Source organism: Prionailurus viverrinus, chromosome B3 (genome assembly GCF_022837055.1).
Source record: "Prionailurus viverrinus isolate Anna chromosome B3, UM_Priviv_1.0, whole genome shotgun sequence".
NCBI lineage: Eukaryota > Metazoa > Chordata > Mammalia > Carnivora > Felidae > Prionailurus > Prionailurus viverrinus.
Genome location: NC_062566.1, coordinates 51,145,399 through 51,167,765, shown reverse-complemented (window position 1 = coordinate 51,167,765; position 22,367 = coordinate 51,145,399). Strand labels below are relative to the sequence as shown.

Below are 22,367 nucleotides of genomic sequence, written 5' to 3'. Positions count from 1 at the left end.
CCTAATATCCCCATATGGAGAAATTTCAAAAATTAACCACCCTCACACTGGCTTTCTATGAATAACAAATCTAAAGTTAGGGAAACAGAAGTACAAACACTGAGGTGAAAAAGGAAAGTAGGGAAGTTATGATTACTGGGAAAATGGCCAAGGATGAAAAAAATGATGAAAAGGAACGAGAAGCAAGGTAAAATGGAAGTAAATATCTTCAGCTGACAGGATTTCTGAATTTGCCCTTAGAAAACTTTAAGTAGGCTGTATTTCCTATGTGAGGTTTCAATCAATTAAAGGAGTCAATAAAGTATGGAGAGCTCACAGAGACATGGCTCAGTAAGCAACAGAGATCAAAAACTGAGCCATGTTTTAAGATTTAACATAAGGCCTAAAATGTGGTAGAGGAAACAGGTGGAAGAAATGTGGCATTCCCCAACTACTCTTGATTCTATCACAGGAAAGGTTTAAGAGGAAAGGAAATAAGCATCTCTTTCAACCTTAGCTCTCAACCTCAGGAAGTCTCTAGAGGTGCTGTAACAGGGGCAAAAGACACAAGATGTTCACACATGAAATAAGCTAGTCACCAATAGCAGTTGTAGACAATAGGCAAGGAAACAAAGTTGGTGCTAAAGCAAAAGTTCCTCCTGACACATGATCAAGGAAATCCCCAGATTCCTCAGTTGGAACGGAGCTTCTTGGATTAGCTGACAGTTAACACATACTCTGTTGTTAGTTCAGAAATGTCAAAGAGGTAAAATTCAAAGTTAGTTTAGAAATTTCAAACAGTGATCAAACAGAAAAGCTCAGTAACTCTCAAAGTTTCTCTAAATTATGACAAGACATATTAACACATAAGAAAAAAATATTACTATACTATAATAACTACTCTTGCAAAGTCTTTTGCAAGCACTCAAATACTACTGAATAAATTCTAGTAAAATTTAAACCTACTTATTCCAGATCCTACTGGACCCATGTTAGAAGCTCCTATTCTTCCTGCAATCATTGCACTGCCTAAACAAGGATGGAAAGATACTAATTAATTGGAAGAATCATATTTTAAAATTCCCAAGGTACTATGCTCTCAGCTGTACAGTAACCAAAAAGTGTACGTCTTCTAAAAATAGGTTCAAATATGTAATTTACTGAAAAAGAGAGCTAGTACATTAAAATTCCTAAAGTGGTTTTCATCAATAAATTACATGAAACATTATCAATGTCCAATTTTTCACAAAAAAAGGAAACAGACTTTGAAAAACATAATCTGCAAAAAGGAAAAGGAGAAATATGCAGCCAGCCCTACCAAGTCTACCAAAGGAATCTCCAAAGCCTCGATTTAATCCAATATCACCACGTCCAAAATCTCTCTCCATGCTACTAGTCATCGCACCACGGTACAGCTCTGAAAAGATTATGCAACAAATTAACCCTTTTTCAAGTGTATCAGTACATGGTAATCCATTTAGGAACATAATGAAAGTAAACTGAAAAGATGACAAAAGTCACAAATACCAAAAAGTCTGTGATTTACCAACTTACCTCACATGCCATATGATATCCCCCGTCCTGTTATGCCTGTCTCTACCCGTCATGCCCCATATGCCCTCTGGAGACCTCTACAGTGCCCATTCCTACATTTACCTACCTCCCATTCGGCCAACTCCTCCAAATCCTCCCATGCTATTCATTGCTTCCAGACCACCAAACCCAATTCCTACGGAATAAAGATTAATTTTGAGATTTGACTATTAGCTATATAGCTGAAAGGTACATGTTGTAAATGTTATGTCTCACCAGTAAGCTCTTCATCCACTCTACCATGTGCAGGGGCTTAACACATCATTTCCCATCTCTTAAGTATGTACTAGGCTCAGTTTCTGCTAGCAGCCTTTAGGTATGAGCCAACAATAAACTATGACTTTTTTTTCCCTTAGAATTCTCAACACAGCTTCTAATTTACTAAACATGGTACTGGGTACATACAAAAAACAAACGCTTATACATACCTCCTCCAATTCTATTCATTCCTCCAAAACCTGGACCATCCATTCCCATACCTCAAATAAAATACATAGTATGTACGTTCAGTCAATCTTATTTTTAGGACTAAAGAATGACATAACACAATATAGCAAAAGATACCATTGGTCTAGTCATGACGGAATGCTAGAGAAGCAGTGGGGCACATGTGTGAGGCTTTAAAGTGCTATGTACAGCAGCTGTCTAATCATGAGTCTTCAAAAAGGCCTCTATGAATATTTATTAAATAAGAAAAAATTCACTGGTCACACATTCAAGCAGAGAATATCTAGGACTAGGTAACTGTTCATTTTTTTTTTTTAACACACAGACACACACAAAGTATCACCACAGCAGATTTAGAGATCGAGTCAGAAAGTAAGGACTCCTTTTCAACATGGCAGCTAAGGGAGCAGTAAAAAAAACAAAGAATAAAAAAGCCTTTGTTTAGGAAGGTAGAGGGCCTAAGAATAAAAATTTCTATTTCATTCAGACCAATTACCATAGCTACACTGATTTTTTAAAGTTTAGCTATAGAATCTCAGCAAAAAACAGGAATCTGAGAGCATTTAGTACTCTATCAATTAAGACACAGTTCTCAAAGTATGGTCTGGGGTCCAATAAGTCAAAACTATTTTGTTCATCAAGTAATATTAAGATATTATTTGACTGTTTACTCTCATTCTGTCATGAATATAAGGTGTAATTTTCCAGAAACTACATGATGTATGCAATATAACAAACGAAATGCAGAAGCAGATATAACAGCATGGCTGTCTTGCCTTAAATCAAACATTAAAGGGATATCCAAAAAGATAAAACGATGCCACTCTGTTTACTAATATTTTGTAACAGAAAATAAAACATTTTCTTAAAAATTATATTTATGTTAATACAAGTCGATAACTGTTATTTTAAATAAATCTGTAAATATTTTTGAATTTCTAAGTTTTATTTCCTAACACAGTAAATACTGACAAACATAACCATGTCAACAAAAGCACTTTGGGACCGCCACCAAATTGGAAGAGAATAAAATGGTTCTGAAACCACAAGGTTTAAAAACTAATCTTCAGAGACAAACTGTAAATTAGTCCATGTAAAGAGCCAAACAGCTCTCTGAAAAGCTACCTTCCCAGCTATAAATACAAATTTAACTTGCTTTTGATAGGGTAGCATTTCAGCCATTCCACAAATACTGTATATCCATGATACACGAGACACTATGTTAAACATTCTCCTCCTGCCTCAAAGACATTTTAAAATCCAAAGTGCTAAACGGCTAGCTACAACACAGCTGGCCTCAGAGGAACCCTCTTGACCTTTGCTCACTCTATTTCATGTTCTCTGGTCTCAAGGTTTCACTCTTTTTTTAGGCTAAATGACATCCTAAATATTCAACTATAAAACAGAATCCTTTAAACACTACTAACTAGTAAATGTAAGCTTTATAAATTTAGCAATGTATCATTAAAAAGAAATAAAAAAGTGAGAATACTCACCACTTGGGCCTAAATTTCCCATTACACCACCTATATTCAACTGGCTGGCACTAATAGGCTGTCCACCTGGACCAAGTCCCATTCCAATGCCTCCAAGACCACCTAAAACACAAATGAAAATGATATTACCAGCCCATATATGATTAACTAACTGGCACTAAATAAATTCTTTAAGCTACATGCCTGTCGTAATATTGCCAAAATTTTGCAAATTTGCAAATAAGAGCACTGGTTCTTGTTTTCATCAGAATGCAGCACAGTGAAGAAGCCTCACTATAACACCATTTATTAATGAGAAGTATTTTATGAAGCAGACCTACCTTCTATCCTAGTTTCAAGGCATTCTAAAAAGGACTAATCAAATACCAAGAGGATTTTGAATAATATTATATACCTTATAAATGGTATACATATCTGAAAATGAGAATCTTGCTCGAGTTTGTAAAACCACTTAAAATAGAATTACGTTTAAGATGGTTCAAATCCAACTAAAAAGTCAACAACAATGAAAACAAAATATTGAATAAAACAAATGTTACATTACCTGGTTTTGTCCATGACATATTTATTTACTTATATGGCACCTTAAGTGTTTTCACATCTATTTTCCACACAGGAGGAAATTTCTGAGACCTTAAGTTACTTGTATAATGCCATTTAGCTATGTGATTAAGGTAGGACTACAATTTAAGTTTTCGGTCTCTAAATCCAGTATTCCTTTTACTACCTCTCTTAAAATAAACTAATTAAATTTGTTGAAAATAGACTTTAAGAAGTTAATTTGATGACCTTAAAGACTTAACAGCTGAGTGGGAACTATTTTATTTTACTATATTAAATCTGAGTATGTTCTTGCTAGCCAATGTAGCAATTACGAGGTAGGGGCTGAGAAAACTATACTATATATGTATATATATGTATATATATGTATATATATATATATGTATACACACACACACACACAAAATGTGTGTGTGTGTTTTAAGATAAAATACAGAAGCATGCTGTGTAATTGAAAAGATCAATGCCATCTGGTAAAAGATAACAGCTCAGTACCTAAAAATGGTCTAACTGAAAGCAACAGCATACTTGACTATCAACAATACTCTCATGTCTATACCTAGGACTCATATTTTCATCTCTGAAATCATTCTTCACTAAAAGGAACCAGGACTCTTTGAGACTAGGCCAATCTCATATCTCTATGACAAAAAAAAAATCTTCACAGATCTGGGAAATCATGCTTTCACCAAAATAAGAGTATAGGCATCATTGGCAGTAAGGAGGCTCCCATTTGACAAGTTACAATAATCTGAACAAAAGAAGGCAGGAAGGGAAAAATAGGGACATTAATAATGATTAACTTGAATAACAAACTAATTCTGTCAAAGTGTATGAGTTCATATTATATCTCAATAAAGAATATATAAAAATGTGAATCTCAAAAAGAAGAGATAAAGAGTAAGTCTGAATACAACAGAGAATATTTTTTATCTAAATAACTAGAAGAGTATTAATAGTGGAAAAGTAAACTGGAAGCCCCAGCAGAAAGCCAGGCAGAATCTCGAAAGATGACACTCTAAGTGATAAGGTAAACTTGGCTGAGGCAGGAAAAAACTGCCCTATAAAGAGAGAAAGGGAAATACTCAAAGACACATGAACTGAGAGTTTTCCAGAGTTCACTTAAAAAGAAGTTGAATTCTTCTATTGTGAAAGCCCAATAAAATAATTCATACCAACAATGCAGAAAACTGCATACCAAAGACAAATATCTTAAAATCAGCAACATGAAGAACACAGCTAACCTGTAAAGAAAGGCATTTTAACTGGTAGCTGACTTAATAGCAACAATGGAAGCCAGAAGACTGTGGGGTTTTTCAAAGTGCTGAGAGAAAATAACTATCAATCTTAAACTGTATAACCAGTAAAACTACCTTTGAAGACATTTATGACTATCCAAAATTGAGACAATTTACTAACAACAGATCCTCACTGAAAGAGCTTTTAAAATATATGCTTTGAGAAAAATTAGCGCCAGGGTCTGTGAGAGTAGAGAAAGGTAAGCCAAGAAAATGGTAAATAGTAGTAATGCCTAATTTGTGGGCATGAAAAAAAGCAATACAGAACTAAGACAATGAGCAATAACGGCATATAATTCAATAGAAAAAGTGATTAGAATTAAAGCATTCAAAGGTCACTCTATTACTGAGTAAAAGAATAATTATATTAACTTCAGACTTCACAGATATATTACAAATCCTGGCTAACCACTAAATGAGAAAGCAAGATAGGTGGAAAATATCTGTAAAAAGCACAAAAATAGAACGTAAAACAATGGGAATTAACCCACATAAGTAATAAATGTGAATAAGCAAAACAAAGCTGTTATAACTATATCAATATTAGATAAGACTTAGTTACTAAAGATAAAATCACTTAGTGATAAAATTTTGATTCATTTGGAAAATATATCAGTTCTAAACTTAGATGTACTTACTAAGTTAGTGTCAAAATATTTAAAGTAAAAACCAAAAAAAAAAAAACCAAAAAACAAACAACAATAAAAAGAAAATCCAACATTCTAGTGGGAAATTTTACCATATACATCTCTCAGTAATTGACAGCCCAAGCACACATGATGATTAGTAGTGATGTAAATGTAGACAATGTAAATGGATTAACAAACTTGATTTAATGGACATATATAGAACACTGCACTCACCAAGCATACCTAGAATATGTATTAAAAAAGTGCCTGATATTAGACCATAATACAAAGTCCAAATTATTCCAAAAATCACAATCGTATCTTCTCTGGCCACAATAAGTTAAAAATTAACAATGAAAAGCCCCATACATTTAGAAATTCAAAACTGCATGGCTTAAGAAGTCATAGTAGTAATTTAATAAAAATGAAATCACAATAAAAATACTCCATAGCAAAACTTGTGTGCAACGGCTAAATTTATAGTTATAACTACTTTTATTAGGAAAGAGAGCCTACAAAACTAGTGAAGTAAACAGTCAACTTAAGGAATTTGGACAAAAATAAGAAACTAAACCCCCAAAAATAGAGAGAAGAAAATATTAAAGAGCAGAAATTAAGATGAAACTGAAAGCACAAATAAAACTGAAAAATCTCTAAGCAAAACTGACCAAGAAAAAGAGAAATTACAAACCTTCAGAATTTATCAGAAGAAAGAACTATAGATGTAGAGGAAATTTAAGAGGGTATTTTATGCCAATAAATCTGAAAATGAACAAAAATAGTAAAAATCTTAGAAAAACAGAAATTACTGGGGAGCCTGGATGGCTCAAGTCGGTTAAACACCCGACCTCTTGATTTCAACTCAGGTCATGATCTCAAGGTCGGGAGCTTGAGCCCCTTGTGTGGGGCTCAGTGCTGAGCCTAGAGCCTGCTTAAGATTCTTTCCCTCTTTCTCTGCCCCCCCACTCAAAAAAAAATTAAAAAGTTAAGGAACTAGAGCTACATCAATATAAATGCATCTCAAAAACAGTATTAAACCAAAAACAGCAAGCTGCAGAATATATACAATAGGATGTCACTCACCCCAAATTTTAAATCCAGCAAAACCATTAACTATAATGTTTGTGTATGTATAAATGTGTATCCAAATGACTAAAACTTAAAACAATAAACACTATATTCATAAGTTGTTTCCTCTTGGTATGGTATCTGGTGGTCAGGAGAGAGGGGGAGTCTCAACCTTATCTGTAAAATTTTATTTTAAAGGAAAATCATCTATAACAAATATGGCCTACGATAGCTACATGATTAATTTTATTTTTGTCTGTATATTTAAAATATTTTGTCATTAAAAAAAACTTAATAAAAATCAGAGAAGGTACAGTAAAAGAGTAAGAAGAGCTAGTTTTTGAGTGTTTACATTATTCCAAAACTGTTCTAAGTGCTATACATATATTAACTCATGCAACACTCATGCCAACCCCATGATATAGGCGCTATCATCCTCATTTTGCAGATGTAACACTGAGACAAAGATGTTAAGTACATTATGTTTTATAACCATTTGGAAAATAATTCGATAATACTGATCAATAAACACACCTGAGAACTTGTAAATATACTTGAAAGAAATAACCAAAAACATACCAAATATTTGTATACAGAAAGACATGAATTACTCTGTTGGCAATTAAAGAAAAAAAAGTTAAAACAAATAAATATACCTAACATTACAGTGAAATACTTAGGGAGCATCCATACAATGGACTATTACACACCCAATAAAAATATGCAAAAAGAATTTTCCAACATGGAATACTTCAGATTAATGTTAAAAAAAATTATTTATATGGTAGTACTCAACTATGTAAAAAAAACCCTAAAAAGACCATAAAAAATACAGAAAAATATTAAAATGGAGACTACATGTGGTAAAATTAAAAGGACTTCTTTTTCCCTTCATGTATATGAACTTAACAATTTTTTTAGTATGTATTGCTTTTGTAATAAGGAAAAACCACCAAAAAGAAAAAAAAAAAGGTACATGTTTATCTTCTCAGTCTTCCTCAGCAATCATGACAAACTATCTCTATAATGCCAAACTAATCCTAAACTGTGGGCAATTTGGGATATAGGTGCAAAAATAAGGAGTTTTGCTTAGCATATAATAAAATTGAAAAAATATATAGCCTGCTCTGCTTCTAATAATAACTTTTACTTACGTGGTAACTGTGGTGTTTTACTATCATGTGAGCGGTAGTCTTCATGAGGGACAGACTTGTCATCCTAATTGCAAAAAAAGTTTATTCTGTGGTTAATTCATAACTAAACAGATCTGCAATGCAGAGGAGAGCAGATACAAGTTTGAAGAGGTGGGAGGTTGAAGTGATATGGAGGAACTCACCATTTTCACATGCATAGGTCTATCAAACAAAAACTGCCCATTGAACATAGCTGTTGGTTTGGTCAAGGAAAACCAGTTGACTATAAAATTATACTTGAACACATATTTTTAATAATCTTAGAGTCAGACTACCTCTAATAATTTAATCAACATCTTTACTATTTTACTTATTTTAGTCTCTTCCATATACTCAAAGAACAATCTTGAAGTCTTTGCTTTATACTTTTACTTTATGAATAAAATATAATCTTGTAAGTCAACCACTGGGGGAAAACTTCATTTAAAGCAACTGCATTAATGCACAATGGACTACATTAACTGTCGACAGTGGATATACATACAGTTCATTGTGGCAGGAAGAGAAAGTAGAAGAGTTCATACCAGGCTTACATAATATGGCTAATTCAAGTTTTAAGAGTGACTTTAGTACTTGGACATAGTAAAGGTCTATATATATATATATATATAGACTTATGTGCTGGAGACTAAAGTCTAATACATATTTCCAAGCCAGGCAACTTTAAATTCCATGACCCCCACAAAATGGTATCAAGCTCTTCAACCGTATTAGATAGCACTAAAGTGTAAATCAGGATACAAATTGCTTGAACTGCTTCAATTGCTTGTTCAAAAGTGACTGTGCCCATTCCTCTGCTCTTGCCATCTTTGTCTTCTTTAATATCTGCCCGTTTTACAGTTCCAGCTATGCTGAACACCTCCTTTAGCTTCTTCCAACCAACTTTGAAGTCAAGCTTAACATAAAATTATATAAAGTTACATACCTAATAAACCCCTCTCCCCATTTATAAATAATACAAACAAATCTTTTCTCAACTCTAATAGCTATAAAAAACTATACTTCTTGGTAGATGGTACATCAACAACAGTATTCAAATAAAAACATCTTAAGTTGTTTAAAATCAATCAAGCTTCACCCAACGTTGTTCCTTATCCTTAATTTTTTTTAATTTCCAAAACAGCCTCTTATCTGCTCATCCTGTTTTGTACATGTGAAACTTGCTCATCTATTTTTACTGAGAGAAATTCAGATTTTTGAAAGTACTGTTGATATCACTGACTTTCAAAAGCTTAGAACAAATGACAAACCAACTACAATGTGCACATTCACAAATATCAAATATCAAAGCTAAAGAAAGAAATCCATTTACCAATATGAACAAAAGTCCCATATAATGAAAGTAAACACGTTCAAGAACTGCATAGGTATTTGTAAATTCCACAGTTCACTTTTAAAGAATACTAAATACTCATATTTACACTTTAACCTTATATATATGTGTATATATATATATATATATATATATATATATATATATATAGACTTAAACTGGGTTTGAGTTCCAATAATTACTGTTTCACTTACTTTCATTAAAAATCAGCAAAATGCTCTCTAAACCTACAACCCATTCATCTAATTTAATAACCTCATGATTAGAACTGAATATCTGAATGACAAAATTTTAGACTAAAGCTTAAACTTACATTAGCAACAAAAATTGTGGAACCAAGTCTACCAGCCTGCAAATTACTGATAACCTCAGGAGGAATGTTTGGATTATTGAGAATGGAAGGTGGTAAATTCATCAACCCCGATCCCATATCGGGTACATGTCCTCCTGGAAATGATCCTCCTGTTCGTTGCAATGCCCTACGAGCATTTTCTCCATCAGGATCCTATAACACACATTGAATGTTAAATACCACTAGATACATCAGTAAATCTGTATCATTAAAATAACAACTTCAAATTCTACAGTAGCTATCCCAACTGGCTCAAATTATTGGCCCTCTTGAAGAGTGAGCTTTTTTCTTATCCAGAGAATTCAGTCCCATAAAAACCTGTGGACAGACAAAAGATTTCAGTCTCCAGGGGTGTCAATTAAATACCCGTTTCCAATCACTAAAGTCACTTAAGAACTTGAAATTAGTTTAATTCTGCCCTTATACTAGGGTTCAAATACATGACACATACGCATAAATATATATAACTCAAAGAGGAACAAAATACTGTACTTACTGTGACTCTTTTCTTGCTAAAATGCAGTAATGGTGAATTCTCACCACTGGATGCCCAAGGCAATGCCAAATCAGACTAATTCAAAGCTTTTCAACAGTGGAACAGACTGTTACAAAACCCAGGAATATTGGGGTAAAGGGGAACTATTATAATGTGTAAGTTTCATTCCTAAACAAAATACAATTACCCACTTTCCAACCTTTTTCCTTTCTCAACAATGATTGTGATCTGACAATGGATTATGATCTGAGATGAAGGGGGGGGGGGATAAAGAAAGGCTAAGTGTCCAAGCAAATGATATTAAAAACTGCTTTAAGTTCATTAACTGTATAAGAGAAATATTCTACCTTTAAACAAAACAAAAATAGTGAGTTTAAATGTACTTCTCACTTATCTCACCAGGTGGAATGCAAAACACACACAAAAAACACATAAACACACTGATAGACTATTATCTGCAATACCAAATGACAATGATAAATGTAACCATCAACTCTATATTGCTAGTCTCAGTCTGGGAATATTAATAAAAAGAAAGTTGGATGACCTTAATAAATTCTCTAGGAAGGCTGGGAGAATAGAAGGTGAAAAACTAAATGCAGGGGCACCTGGGTGGCTCAGTCGGTTAAGCGGCTGACTTTGGCTCAGGTCATGATCTCACAGTCCGTGAGTTTGAGCCCCGCGTCAGGCTCTGTGCTGACAGCTCAGAGCCTGGAGCCTGTTTCAGATTCTGTGTCTCCCTCTCTCTGACCCTCCTCTGTTCATGCTCTGTCTCTCCCTGTCTCAAAAATAAATACAACGTTAAAAAAAAAATTTAAAAAAAAAACTGAATGCAATTAATAAAGGTATACTAGCTTCCAAAGTATTTTTTCACCATGAAGAAATAAAGAGAAATACAGAAATAAAGAAATAAATGTTTTGAAAAATGCTGCAAAATTTTTAAGTTAGTAAATAATAAATGTTTCAGGTCTAACTAAAGCTTCAAAAACTTGCACAAATTGAAAATTTATGATAGTGGTTACCTATGGAGAGAAGGAGGGGTAGAGGTAGAGGAGGTGCTTCATAAACTATTGAGATACACTGTTGTCCTTAACATCTTAGTATGTTTTGATTTGTCTTTTTATATTTTTGACATATATATAAACATATATACACACAAAAATACATACACACATATGCATAATAAAACGTAAAACATATATAAATACAATTCATCTAAAACAAAGTAGCCACTATATAACATGGTTTTTATTCCTCTTTTCCCCTTGGAGGACAGCCTGCCAGTCACTACCTGTTATTGCTATTAGAGGGCCTATTAAATTTTATAACTGCTCCTAACACCATTTAATTAATGAAAAAATAAAATTCTAATATCTGGTAGGGAATATTGGAAATATATTTTTTCTTAGACTCTCACTAGTAGTTTTAGCACTGAGCCCAGTCATCCATTTGTAAATCAGAAATTCCCAGGAAAGGGACCTTTAGTAATAATAATCCATAAAGTTAACTGAATAAAGAATACTTCATCATTTAGCTAGGCCAAACTCAGTTATTTTTCCCTCTTAAAAAAATTTAAAAATGGAAGTATCCTACATCAATTTGATCACATAACTCTATTCTAGGGTCTCTAAAATATTACTGAGGATACAGGAAGTGCTAAAACTTAAAAGAACACAAACAACATAGGTTTGTCCTTTAGCATAAAAACCACCAGGTAAATGGCTGGCACAGAGTACAACAGTCTAAACTTTCTCTACTTCCCAGTCAAAATAGGAAGGAAGGAAGGAAGGAAGGAAGGAAGGAAGGAAGGAAGGAAAGGAGGAAGGAGGGAGGGAGGGAAAGGGAAAGGGAAAAGGAAAGGGAAGAGAGAGGAAGGGAGGGAGGGAGGGAGGGAGGGAGGGAGGGAGGAAGGAAGGAAGGAAGGAAGGAAGGAAGGAAGGAAGGAGGACGGACAGACAAACCCCCCAGGCTCAAACAGAATTAGAGGAGTTCAGAAGCTGACTCCAATAAAGGGATTTGGAATACTTGTATTTGTTGGTAGCATGGGCTTTAATTTTAAGCTATTATCACCTCATAGTCAGAATCAAGAGACCAACAACCAGGAATATTCCCACCTTGGACTGGAATAACAACAAGCAATTATTATTACAGCTAACATTTCTTATGTAGTTATATAATATTTTGAGCACTGTGCTAAGTGCTTTATATAATAACATCACAATTATAGTTAGTAGCTAACATTTATTAAATGTTTTACATATATTAACTGAAACCTTATAAAACTATCAGACAGCTTCTAATATCATTCTCACTTTAGTGATAAAGAAACAAAGAAATAGAGAGTGATTAAAGTTAGGTAATTTTTTAAGTAATTAAAGGTAAGTAATTTGCCCTGAATCACCCAGATTATCTGATGCCAGAGCTTGAATTCTCTACCATGTTATCTCATTTAATACTCATAAAAACTCTATTAGGTAAGTACTACCATTTGTACTATTATAATTACTGAGGTTTAGAGAATAAGTAACCTGCCTAGTCACAGAGCTAGAAAGTGAGCTGGGACTCCTATCATTACTCAACCAAATTAAACTGTGACTGACAGAAATGCTCTACTATCAGAGACTTGCAACCTTGCTGGTAGAGACTCTTCAGGGTCCTAAAGTACATCCTCAATCATTTGTAACACAGACTTTAGCAAGAATATATACGTAACTGGTCCATGATCAAACAATTCAGGTAAGATTAACAATATGAACTAAAGGAAGAAATGAAAATGACTGCTATTCAAGCTAATCATTACCAAGGTCAATTACACTTAAGTGTACATAGTTTTTTAAGTATCTTCTGATTATTCTTTTGTCAATGTATTATACTACTGTTCCATACAAAGGGAACATACCCACTTTAGGGGTTTCCAAGTTCCAGTTACAAATTTCACTAACAGATTCACAAGTTTTCTCAAATTTTAATCTGGCATAGTTTCAGGGTAATTTTAACTAAAAGTGAGTATCAATTTTATTCAAATCCATAAGGTATTTGCATTATTAAGCACCCTTTACTATCAACTACAAGAATATCTAATTCTCAAGTTAAACACCACAATCTAAAAACTGAAAATGTCTATACCAAATAAAGTCAATACATAAACCTTGCCATCTTTAAATATCTGCATTTTTTAAATCATGCACCTCTGCTTATAACAACTTGGAACAAATCAAATATATAGGAAAACTGCTTAAAAGCAAACAGGAAACCATGCACAAGCAAAACTATCTTCAATTATATAATGCTTTAATAAGCATCTAGGCTTTAAAAAAAAAAAAGGAGGAGCCAGAGAAATACATCCCCCAAGATGAAAATCCAAAGAAAACATGTCTTTATATCCAAAAGTTTAAATTATTCCAAATATAAGAAATCTTACCTCTTTAATATTCAGGGGTCTTCCACTAAGATCATATTTGTTCATAGTTTCTAGCGCTTTCTTTACGAATTCTTCATCTTTGAATTCAACAACACTTAATGGGGAAAAAAATTTATAGGAAATGTTTATATACTAAATTTTCTTTTTCTTAATCAGAAGTTTAAATTTGACTTAAGAAACTTAAAAAAAATTCTTACCCACAACCCTATATCCAGGTAGATTTGTCAATATATGCAAAAGAAGAAAAGTTTTAGATCAGTAGACGAAGTTAATGGTAAACTCTAATATTTAAGTCATGAAAAGCAACTGATAACACAATCACTTTTTATCTTTTACACTTCTAGAACATAATAGCAAGTGACCACAAATCTTCTGTCAATGTTTAAATCGATCTATTTAAAGGCAGTAGCATCTAGCATTTAACAAGCTTGGAACACATATTTACTTTTAGAGGACTCTTCTTTAGGTTAAGACTAAATAAGGTATTTTCACAAATTCAATCAAAAGTAACTCAGGGAAATTGAAGGTTTCCATAAAACACTTCTTCCATTGTTACGACTATTTTCAAAAAATGTATTATGCACAAATTGTTTTTAATGTATATCTTTCAATTTTATTAAGGTAAAAATAGGAAATAATCTCATTTTTAATTAATTTCTCTATTAGAGAAAACTGGCTGCACACAATTTAACAGCATCCAGTTTAAGTACATAAAATAATCACTTATGCTAAAGAAACAAACCTATACATTTTCAAAATAATTGCCATTACTGTTCGAAGTGCCATGTGAATGTGACGACAAAGTTTTTCTTATGCACCAACTGGTTTTTGCAATATAATTGAACACTGTTAAAGCTTTCCATTGTATTCCTCAGTGTATTGCTTTCTTGTTGCTAAAAATCAAAACCTACTATCAACCAATTCCTTCTATGTCAATTTAATCATCAATGTCATTCATACCAATTGGTCAGAGCACTGCCTCTTATGTAGTCTTGCAGGCTACCAAATTAAGTTCTTCAATGTAAATTTCAAACATACATTCTGAATTAACACCTTTAAGCTATGGGCTTGTCAGAGAACTCTTAGGGAATATTATCAATGCAGTAACTTTTAGAATATCCTTGAAGACATCAAAACACAACAAAAAAAATCCTATAGTAAAATCTCTTGGCTAAGAAGCATTACCTTAAAGCATTAGAAAAGTGAATGCCCTTTATGAACATTTACAAACCCATCCCTTCCAGGCAGCTAGTTTGGATTGAATAAATATCAGACTTGCTAGTATAAAGCCTCAAATCTTGCATAATAAAGTAAAACAAAATGAAACTTAAGTTTCCAAAAACTGGTACAAATATTATACAAAAAAGTAAACTGCTGAGGAACTTTTAAACCTCAAGCAGATTATGGCCCACAGCACTTACCCTTGATTTTCCTTCCGCATCCTTAAAGAGCTCCACGTATGTAACCTCACCGACTACATAAGACATACAAAAGGAAGATACCAAGAAACAATACATTTAAACACCAATATCTTGCTTTACTGCACACCTGTGCACAACTCTACAGAAAAGCACCTATTATTCACCAACAATCAAAACCAGACCAACATACCTCCTATCAATGGCTATGTAAATTTAACTAATTTTCTGAAATGTACATCATCCACATTCTCTAAAAAAGCTAACAACCATATTAACCTAATTCATACTACAGATCATATTTTGGCCAGCATGATATAGTTGGTGAACAAATGCACATATACATACAAATGGTCCCTTAACCTATCATATTAAAAACATCAACATTAACACTTTTCAAGTAACTTTGGTCGCCTACACACAACAGCTGTTTTAAGGTGACTTTCTACCTGAATGTCTTCAATCATGTTTGCCATCAGTAAACTAAATTTACAAGTCATGCTTCACAGCAAGCCACACACTTTCTAAATAAAGTCAATGAATAAAACCAATCAAATAGTTGTCACCTTACAACAGATACACCAATGCAAGGTTTTTTTTATTTATTAGAAGAGATCAGCCTCAAAGCCAAGTACATAGTTTGCAGGACTGTTGAAACTCAATTTTTCAAGAGATAACAAAACTAACTTTTACAAGATCAAATATTAAAATTATTTTTCCCCAAAACCAACCATATATATAAAATGAAGGTTTTCAAGTTATTCTAAAAACAAAACTGCAACAGCAGTAACGCAATTTTAAAATAGAACTGCAGAGACAGCATCATGGCATTCATGACAATGCAAACAAAATGAACTCCACAGCCAGATTCCAGAATCCACCAAGATAATAACAAAACAGCTTTTGGAAAAAAATAATCAGACCTTATTATTCATACTTTAACACGCTAATGTATTGCTTAACTAATGCAATAGTCCTTTAAAAATCTATAAAAACTTCAACTAGACAAAGCAATCACTTTAACAAAATTCTTGGTGGCATGCATATGCTGGCTCACTACTATACCACTAAAATGGGAAAAAAAAAAACTTCATTTATCCGTATGACTTTGTAATGAAATTGTTGTCAAGTGAGAGAAGAGGAAAAGATTAATTCATGTGTCAAGAAATAAACAAAAATCAATTTTTTGAGTCTGTGTGGCTCAGAGGAATAAAAAAGTTTGCTTAGTTCCTCCCCCTTCTATATGAAGATAAGCCAACAGTGGGTTTATCAGGAATGGTTACCTTTTTCTCTCATTAGATCTTTAATAGCTTGCCATTTCATATCATATGGGATGTTGCTAATGAAAACTCTGTTTCGATTTGGACCCTTCTTTTCTCCAGTGCCTGAATTCTTATCTTTTGAATAAGGATGAAATCTATTGGCCTTCTTATTTCCTGAAGATTTTTCTTTTAATTCAGATTTATCTTCTTTGACTGATTCATCATTTTCCCTATGAATTAAAAACAAAACAAGAAGAAAATCTGTCATGTTTCTAATAATGGAAGCCTACATTACATAAATATTGCATATTTATCACTTCACTTCTCAAAACTCTCCACCAAGTTAGACCTGGAGAGTCAGCTTGCTTGCTTTGAAATTACCCAATGCCATTTCAGAGCAAGAATTTGGGTATATTACCAAACTTCTCATAAAGTTTGCTTAAAAACATAACTAAAATACATAGTTATATTATGGTATCTATACATGCATACACGCCCATATGACTCTCATAATTTTTTCTATTCCCAACTTTGATCAGGATAATTAATTAGTAAGGTATTCTAATATGTTCATACTCAACACTTTCTATGTATTAACCTATAAACTAAGATAGGGTATTTCATAGAATCATATAATTTTTACTAGTAGTTATCACCTACACGATGGGATGGAACGGAGGTAGGAAGCAGTACTTAAAAGACAACACGAATCAAAATTTTATAAATCAACTTTTTAATGAGACCCTAACTGGAAAAACATTTAATTTGTAAGACTGTAATCACAATGCGACGATCTGATGCTACCCACCAACCATCCATAACATAAAAGTATATACTTAAAGTAAATCCTATAGATAAAAATTTGGGTATATATCTTAAAAATGCAACTTACTTATCAAAAGGAATCTTCTTTCACAGAAGAAATAACAATAGGTTTTAAATCACTAATTATTCTAGTGAATCTAAAACTATTTAATTAATACTTCAATTTAAAGCAATTTTCCACAATCACATACTAATAAAAATCTCTGGAAATGACATTCAGAAATCCAAAATTTTTAAAGCTTCCTGGGTTTTTCCAACAACCAACCAGGTTTCATAATCCAGGCACTCACTTATCTTCTAAGCCAACCAACTGTGGGACTCTATACACTGTAGTGCTCCACACACACGTCTTATTGTAGTCATCTGTTCCATGTGATATTGATATTTTTAGACACTACCTTTCTGAGCAGGTAACAACACAACCATAAATATAGGATGTAAAAACCTCTGTAGGGGCGCCTGGGTGGCGCAGTCGGTTAAGCGTCCGACTTCAGCCAGGTCACGATCTCGCGGTCCGTGAGTTCGAGCCCCGCGTCAGGCTCTGGGCTGATGGCTCAGAGCCTGGAGCCTGTTTCCGATTCTGTGTCTCCCTCTCTCTCTGCCCCTCCCCCGTTCATGCTCTGTCTCTCTCTGTCCCAAAAATAAATAAACGTTGAAAAAAAAAATTAAAAAAAAAAAAACTCTGTAAGAACGAAAACTACCTGCATTGGTATGAGCAGCACCTAGCATGGTGACTGCACACAACATGTTGCTCAATAAATACTAATTTTTGAATGAACAGTCAATTAAGAACCCATGCTCATCTGGGCACAGATGGTGTTGCCGTCTGCCAGAAAAACTGCTAAAATCAAGGAAGAGACATTAGAGCCAAACTTGCTTTGCCACCTTTTCAGACCTTGACAGGGACACCTTTACAATCAAACATCTTCCCTCATCAGAAATGGCACAGCCTAGAGTAAGTCTTCACAACTGTCCCAGCTCCAGCAAGTACCTACCTGTCTGAACAGTGTGCGACTTTTGAAAATGGCAGCAAGCGGCCAAAAGGTACAGAGGCCTTTACTGTGGTTCTAAGTACAGTAGATACAAGAACAAACTCTTCCTTTTAAGCCCCCAAAGAATGTATGTACATAGTAGACTGTATTCTATGAATGTTTGTAAAATAACTGTCTCTGTTTAGGTAAGCAGACATCTATATAGTCTCTAGCTAAGTATGCCTTCTCCTACCTATTTTCTTCCTGAATGAAACCAGCTGTGAAAAATGCACAGAGTTCTGAATTACAATGTTCTTCTATTCTTATATGAATAGAAGATGCTTATATGTAAGCATTTGCTTAAAACAATCTGATAATTCCACTGAAAAGCAATGATATTAATGTAGGATACCCTCTCCAAAATATTTATTACAAGTATGACCAGAGAGAGCAATTTCTTCAAGTTTTCCTCACTTAGTGGCATATTAAAGGTTATTACTACACTACTCATCTATAGTGTATAAATTATCTATGGAAGGCAGACCAGTTTAATGGCTAGAGGTATGGTCTGATTATTGAGAAACAAACAATTTAATATTCAATTCCTAAACTCTTTTTATGTCATAAATACACTATGGAATGGACAGTTAAGATACAGGTGAAAGCTCTTAGGGAAATGATGCTACATAACATCAAATATTGGCACTATATCCAGAATTCCCTGTAATAATGCTCAAACTATTCACTTAAACCACCCCCTTTAATGTACTTGAAATAAAGACTGTGACTATCTTAAGTCACAAAAATGTTATCTACTCTTAAGATGGAATTATGCCCACTGAAGTTATAAATTTCTGAAAAATCAATATTCAACATCAAATAAGAAAACATAATTTTAAAACGTGGTTTTAAAAACATGCTATAGTATGAAATCTAAAATTAAGCCCAGTTCCATTCTTACTCCTAATATAATAAAAAATACTACTCTACTTCAAACACTTCACCTTGCTTCGATGCTTAATATTTTACACAACACTTTATACCCTAATGTAACTTTCAATTTCCATATACTCCAAGATGTTAATCACACTGAAAATAATGAAGAGTTATAACAATACTGCTATTTTTCCTCCTGTTCACTTAAGAAAAGGATAGCTAGTATACCATTTTGGCATAAAGGAAAAGACTAAACCTAGGGAAACATCTTTAATTTCTTGTCAAAAGATGTGAATATGCCCATGAAATTCTCTGTGTATAAGTTTCACAATCATAAAAGTTCACTTCTGCATTTCTTAAACAAGTATTTACTGGGCCTTTATAAACATAAGGCCTTGGGGATACAAAGATGAATAAGACATAGTGGTCTCTATACTCAGTGACTATGGATTAACCTCAGCAAAAGTCATTTCAACCTTGATAAGTGGCACTCTGTTCTCTTCTAAGCAATACATATTTTAAGGCAATATTTGGTAATTTTTATAACCTCTGTGAATTCTTACCCTTAAAAATGTATGGTAGTCAAGGGTTATGTGTTAGATTGTTAACTACTCCGGTTGGTTCACAGGGTCAAAAAAAGGTTGTTGGCTTGACACAGGTAAATGTTCCTAGTTTTTCAGTATGAATGACCGACCCATGCTGGACCATTATATGGTTCTTATGGAACTGACAGTACAAGAAACCCTTGAGAGTAGATTTGCTTCTTTATTCAACTTGGGAAAACAGGAAGGTCTGAGAGATATTAACTATAAACAATATTAAAAGAATCTTCATTTGTATATTCTACTAGCATTTCTTAATTTCTTTACTTAATATTTTCCTTTTCCTCACTTTGAAGTGAAAGAGATTCATTTCCTACCTCTGTCCTCTTGTCTAGCTAACCCACAATGAGACTTTAAGAGGGATTAGAGACTTTTAGATCTGGGAGGTTTACATGCCAGCTTTATCTGTATGGACACTATTATACTAATCACACCCAAGTATAGTAGGGCTTCTCTCTGTAATTCAAGACTGTGGTTTTTGTTTAGGAGAAAAGGGTGGCAAGCCCACATTTAGAGATAAACAAAAAGCACACATTTTATCATTCCAATGCCTTCTATTAGAATTTATGAGGCCAAATCCCTGAGAGCCCATAGTTTGGCATGCATGGTAGAAAGTGCTCCCTTTCCAGATGCTCAGTTACTGAGGTGCACCATTCTGCACCTAGGAACAAATTCCACCAAGGTCGAATCTCCTACACCTGCACCTCTATTCTGCCTGGAAGATGCAACCTATCCTATTCAAACCCAAGTGAGAGGAAGAGTGTCATAACTGAGCTGGGAGAGCTATCTTATCTGCGACCAATTCCTACATAAACTAGTCCAGGTCTTACCATACTGCTTCAAACATTCTTATACAAAAGAAAAGAAAAATTCTCTTTTCTATTTTAGTTTGACCACATGTTCACTGCTTTCTACTCTGAGGCATAACTGAGAGAAGGAAAAAGATGTTTTCAGTAAATTATTAACATACTTTCAACTTCAAGTTTAAAGAGCTGGGCACATGCAAAAGAATGCCTGATTCGTATCCTCCTATATAACAAGAACAATGGGGAGCCCAACAGTTCCTTATAACTAAAAATTATTATGGATTTGAGTCAACTACATTCTTTCTAGACACTTTCTTCAATTAAAAAAAAATCTTATTTTACCATTTTACCAAAATTAAGAACAAGCCATCACACATGGAGTTCTTAAAAAAAAAAAACCTGCAAGGCTTACAAACATTTGAGAGGGATGTGGGGGACCCAGGAACCATGCACATTTCCCTTTCTGAATAACCTCTTACCAATTCAAGGGTAACACAATGGATTTAGGCTCACAGCACATTATTAAACTTCCTCTGTGGCGTGTATATATATATATATTCAGAAATTAATACATGTTTAGAAAGCAACAACAAACACTGAACTTATAAAGCTCAGAATGAGGCCGGGAGATCGGGGACTATTCCTTTTAAATACGTTCTCGGTAGTTAAGAGGAAATGTCCGATGATGTCATCCCTAGTTACTCCCTAGTGATGAACACTAACTACTGTACTGGGCTTTAAAAGGGGGACCATTTTCCTCCAGACAGTGGCGGCCGCCGTGCTTTGCTCAAAGGTTCTCCAGCTGGAAGTCTGGGAAGAAGGAGTGACCCGCAGTGTCCGGCTGGAAACAGGGGAGGGGCGTCGGCCCCCCGGCTCGCACCCCGGCTCCCCCGGCCGGGGCGGGAGGGAAGGGCCTGGGAGCGGCCCTACTTGCACCTGCTCCTCCCGCCGCCTACGGCCCGGGAGCAGTTATCCCCCACCGAGGCCCAGGCCGGCTTCGGCCCCCCTCCGAGGCCAACTCCCCGCCCCCCACCTCGTCCCGATCCCCGGAGGAAAAGACAATACATTTTAACGCCATTGGAACTGCTGCTGTGCTGCGGCGGCTGCTTCTCTGGCTCCGGCGGGTGCGGTTCTCGCCGCGGCTCGCCCGGCTGCTCCACTGGCTGCTGATGCGGACTGTCGTCGCCAGCGGCCCCGAGCACCTCGGGCTTGTCGGCGTCCGCCATCCCGCTGCCGCTGCCTCCGCCTCCGCCACGGCCGCCTGCGCTGAGGGGCTCCGAGCGCTACAATGGCGGCGGCCGGGAAAGCGGTAACGGATCCCGATTTGAAAAGGCCCCGAGCGCTCAGTTGCCCGGATCTCGCGAGAACCGGTCGAGGCTGGGAGACTGGGAGAGGGTGTGAGCCGCGTGTGGGGGGTGGGAGCGGAGGGGTAGGGGGGAGGGATGGGGTGGCGGGTCAGGGCCGCCATTGCCGCAGTCAGCCCTGCTTCAGACCAGGGAGGGCCTAACTTGTCCAGAAGCCCCTGGTGGGGCTGTGTTCTGACCACCAGCCCGCCTATCGATTGGCACCCAATGGGGTCTTCGCTTACAAAAGTCGGATCTGAGTGCTGGAAATCCCTAGAGCTCTGAAACCCAGACTATTCAGTTCATTCCTTGTAGGGGCAGTTTAAATGAGAGAAGCA

General features: G+C 35.1%; 1 protein-coding gene across 3 annotated transcripts in view; it reads right to left on the bottom strand.

Annotated features, from left to right (window-relative positions):
* MYEF2 (myelin expression factor 2) overlaps nucleotides 1-22,009 on the bottom strand; it is a 31,739-nt gene extending 9,730 nt beyond the window's left edge. Inside the window, exons 1-14 of one of the 3 annotated variants that reach the window (XM_047863563.1) lie at nucleotides 21,752-22,007; nucleotides 16,568-16,776; nucleotides 15,288-15,340; nucleotides 14,064-14,071; nucleotides 13,867-13,960; nucleotides 9,911-10,102; nucleotides 9,006-9,159; nucleotides 8,408-8,457; nucleotides 8,226-8,289; nucleotides 3,516-3,617; nucleotides 2,001-2,051; nucleotides 1,640-1,708; nucleotides 1,298-1,396; nucleotides 946-1,008 (exon numbers count right to left, since the gene is read on the bottom strand). In XM_047863563.1, the coding sequence (XP_047719519.1) occupies nucleotides 946-1,008; nucleotides 1,298-1,396; nucleotides 1,640-1,708; nucleotides 2,001-2,051; nucleotides 3,516-3,617; nucleotides 8,226-8,289; nucleotides 8,408-8,457; nucleotides 9,006-9,159; nucleotides 9,911-10,102; nucleotides 13,867-13,960; nucleotides 14,064-14,071; nucleotides 15,288-15,340; nucleotides 16,568-16,776; nucleotides 21,752-21,912 (1,369 nt within the window). In that variant the 5' untranslated portion in view covers nucleotides 21,913-22,007. Of the gene's footprint in view, nucleotides 1-945; nucleotides 1,009-1,297; nucleotides 1,397-1,639; nucleotides 1,709-2,000; nucleotides 2,052-3,515; nucleotides 3,618-8,225; nucleotides 8,290-8,407; nucleotides 8,458-9,005; nucleotides 9,160-9,910; nucleotides 10,103-13,866; nucleotides 13,961-14,063; nucleotides 14,072-15,287; nucleotides 15,341-16,567; nucleotides 16,777-21,751 lie in introns of all 3 variants that reach the window. The other 2 variants (XM_047863564.1, XM_047863565.1) reach the window with 2 other exon arrangements.
* Between the last annotated feature and the right edge of the window lie 358 nt (nucleotides 22,010-22,367).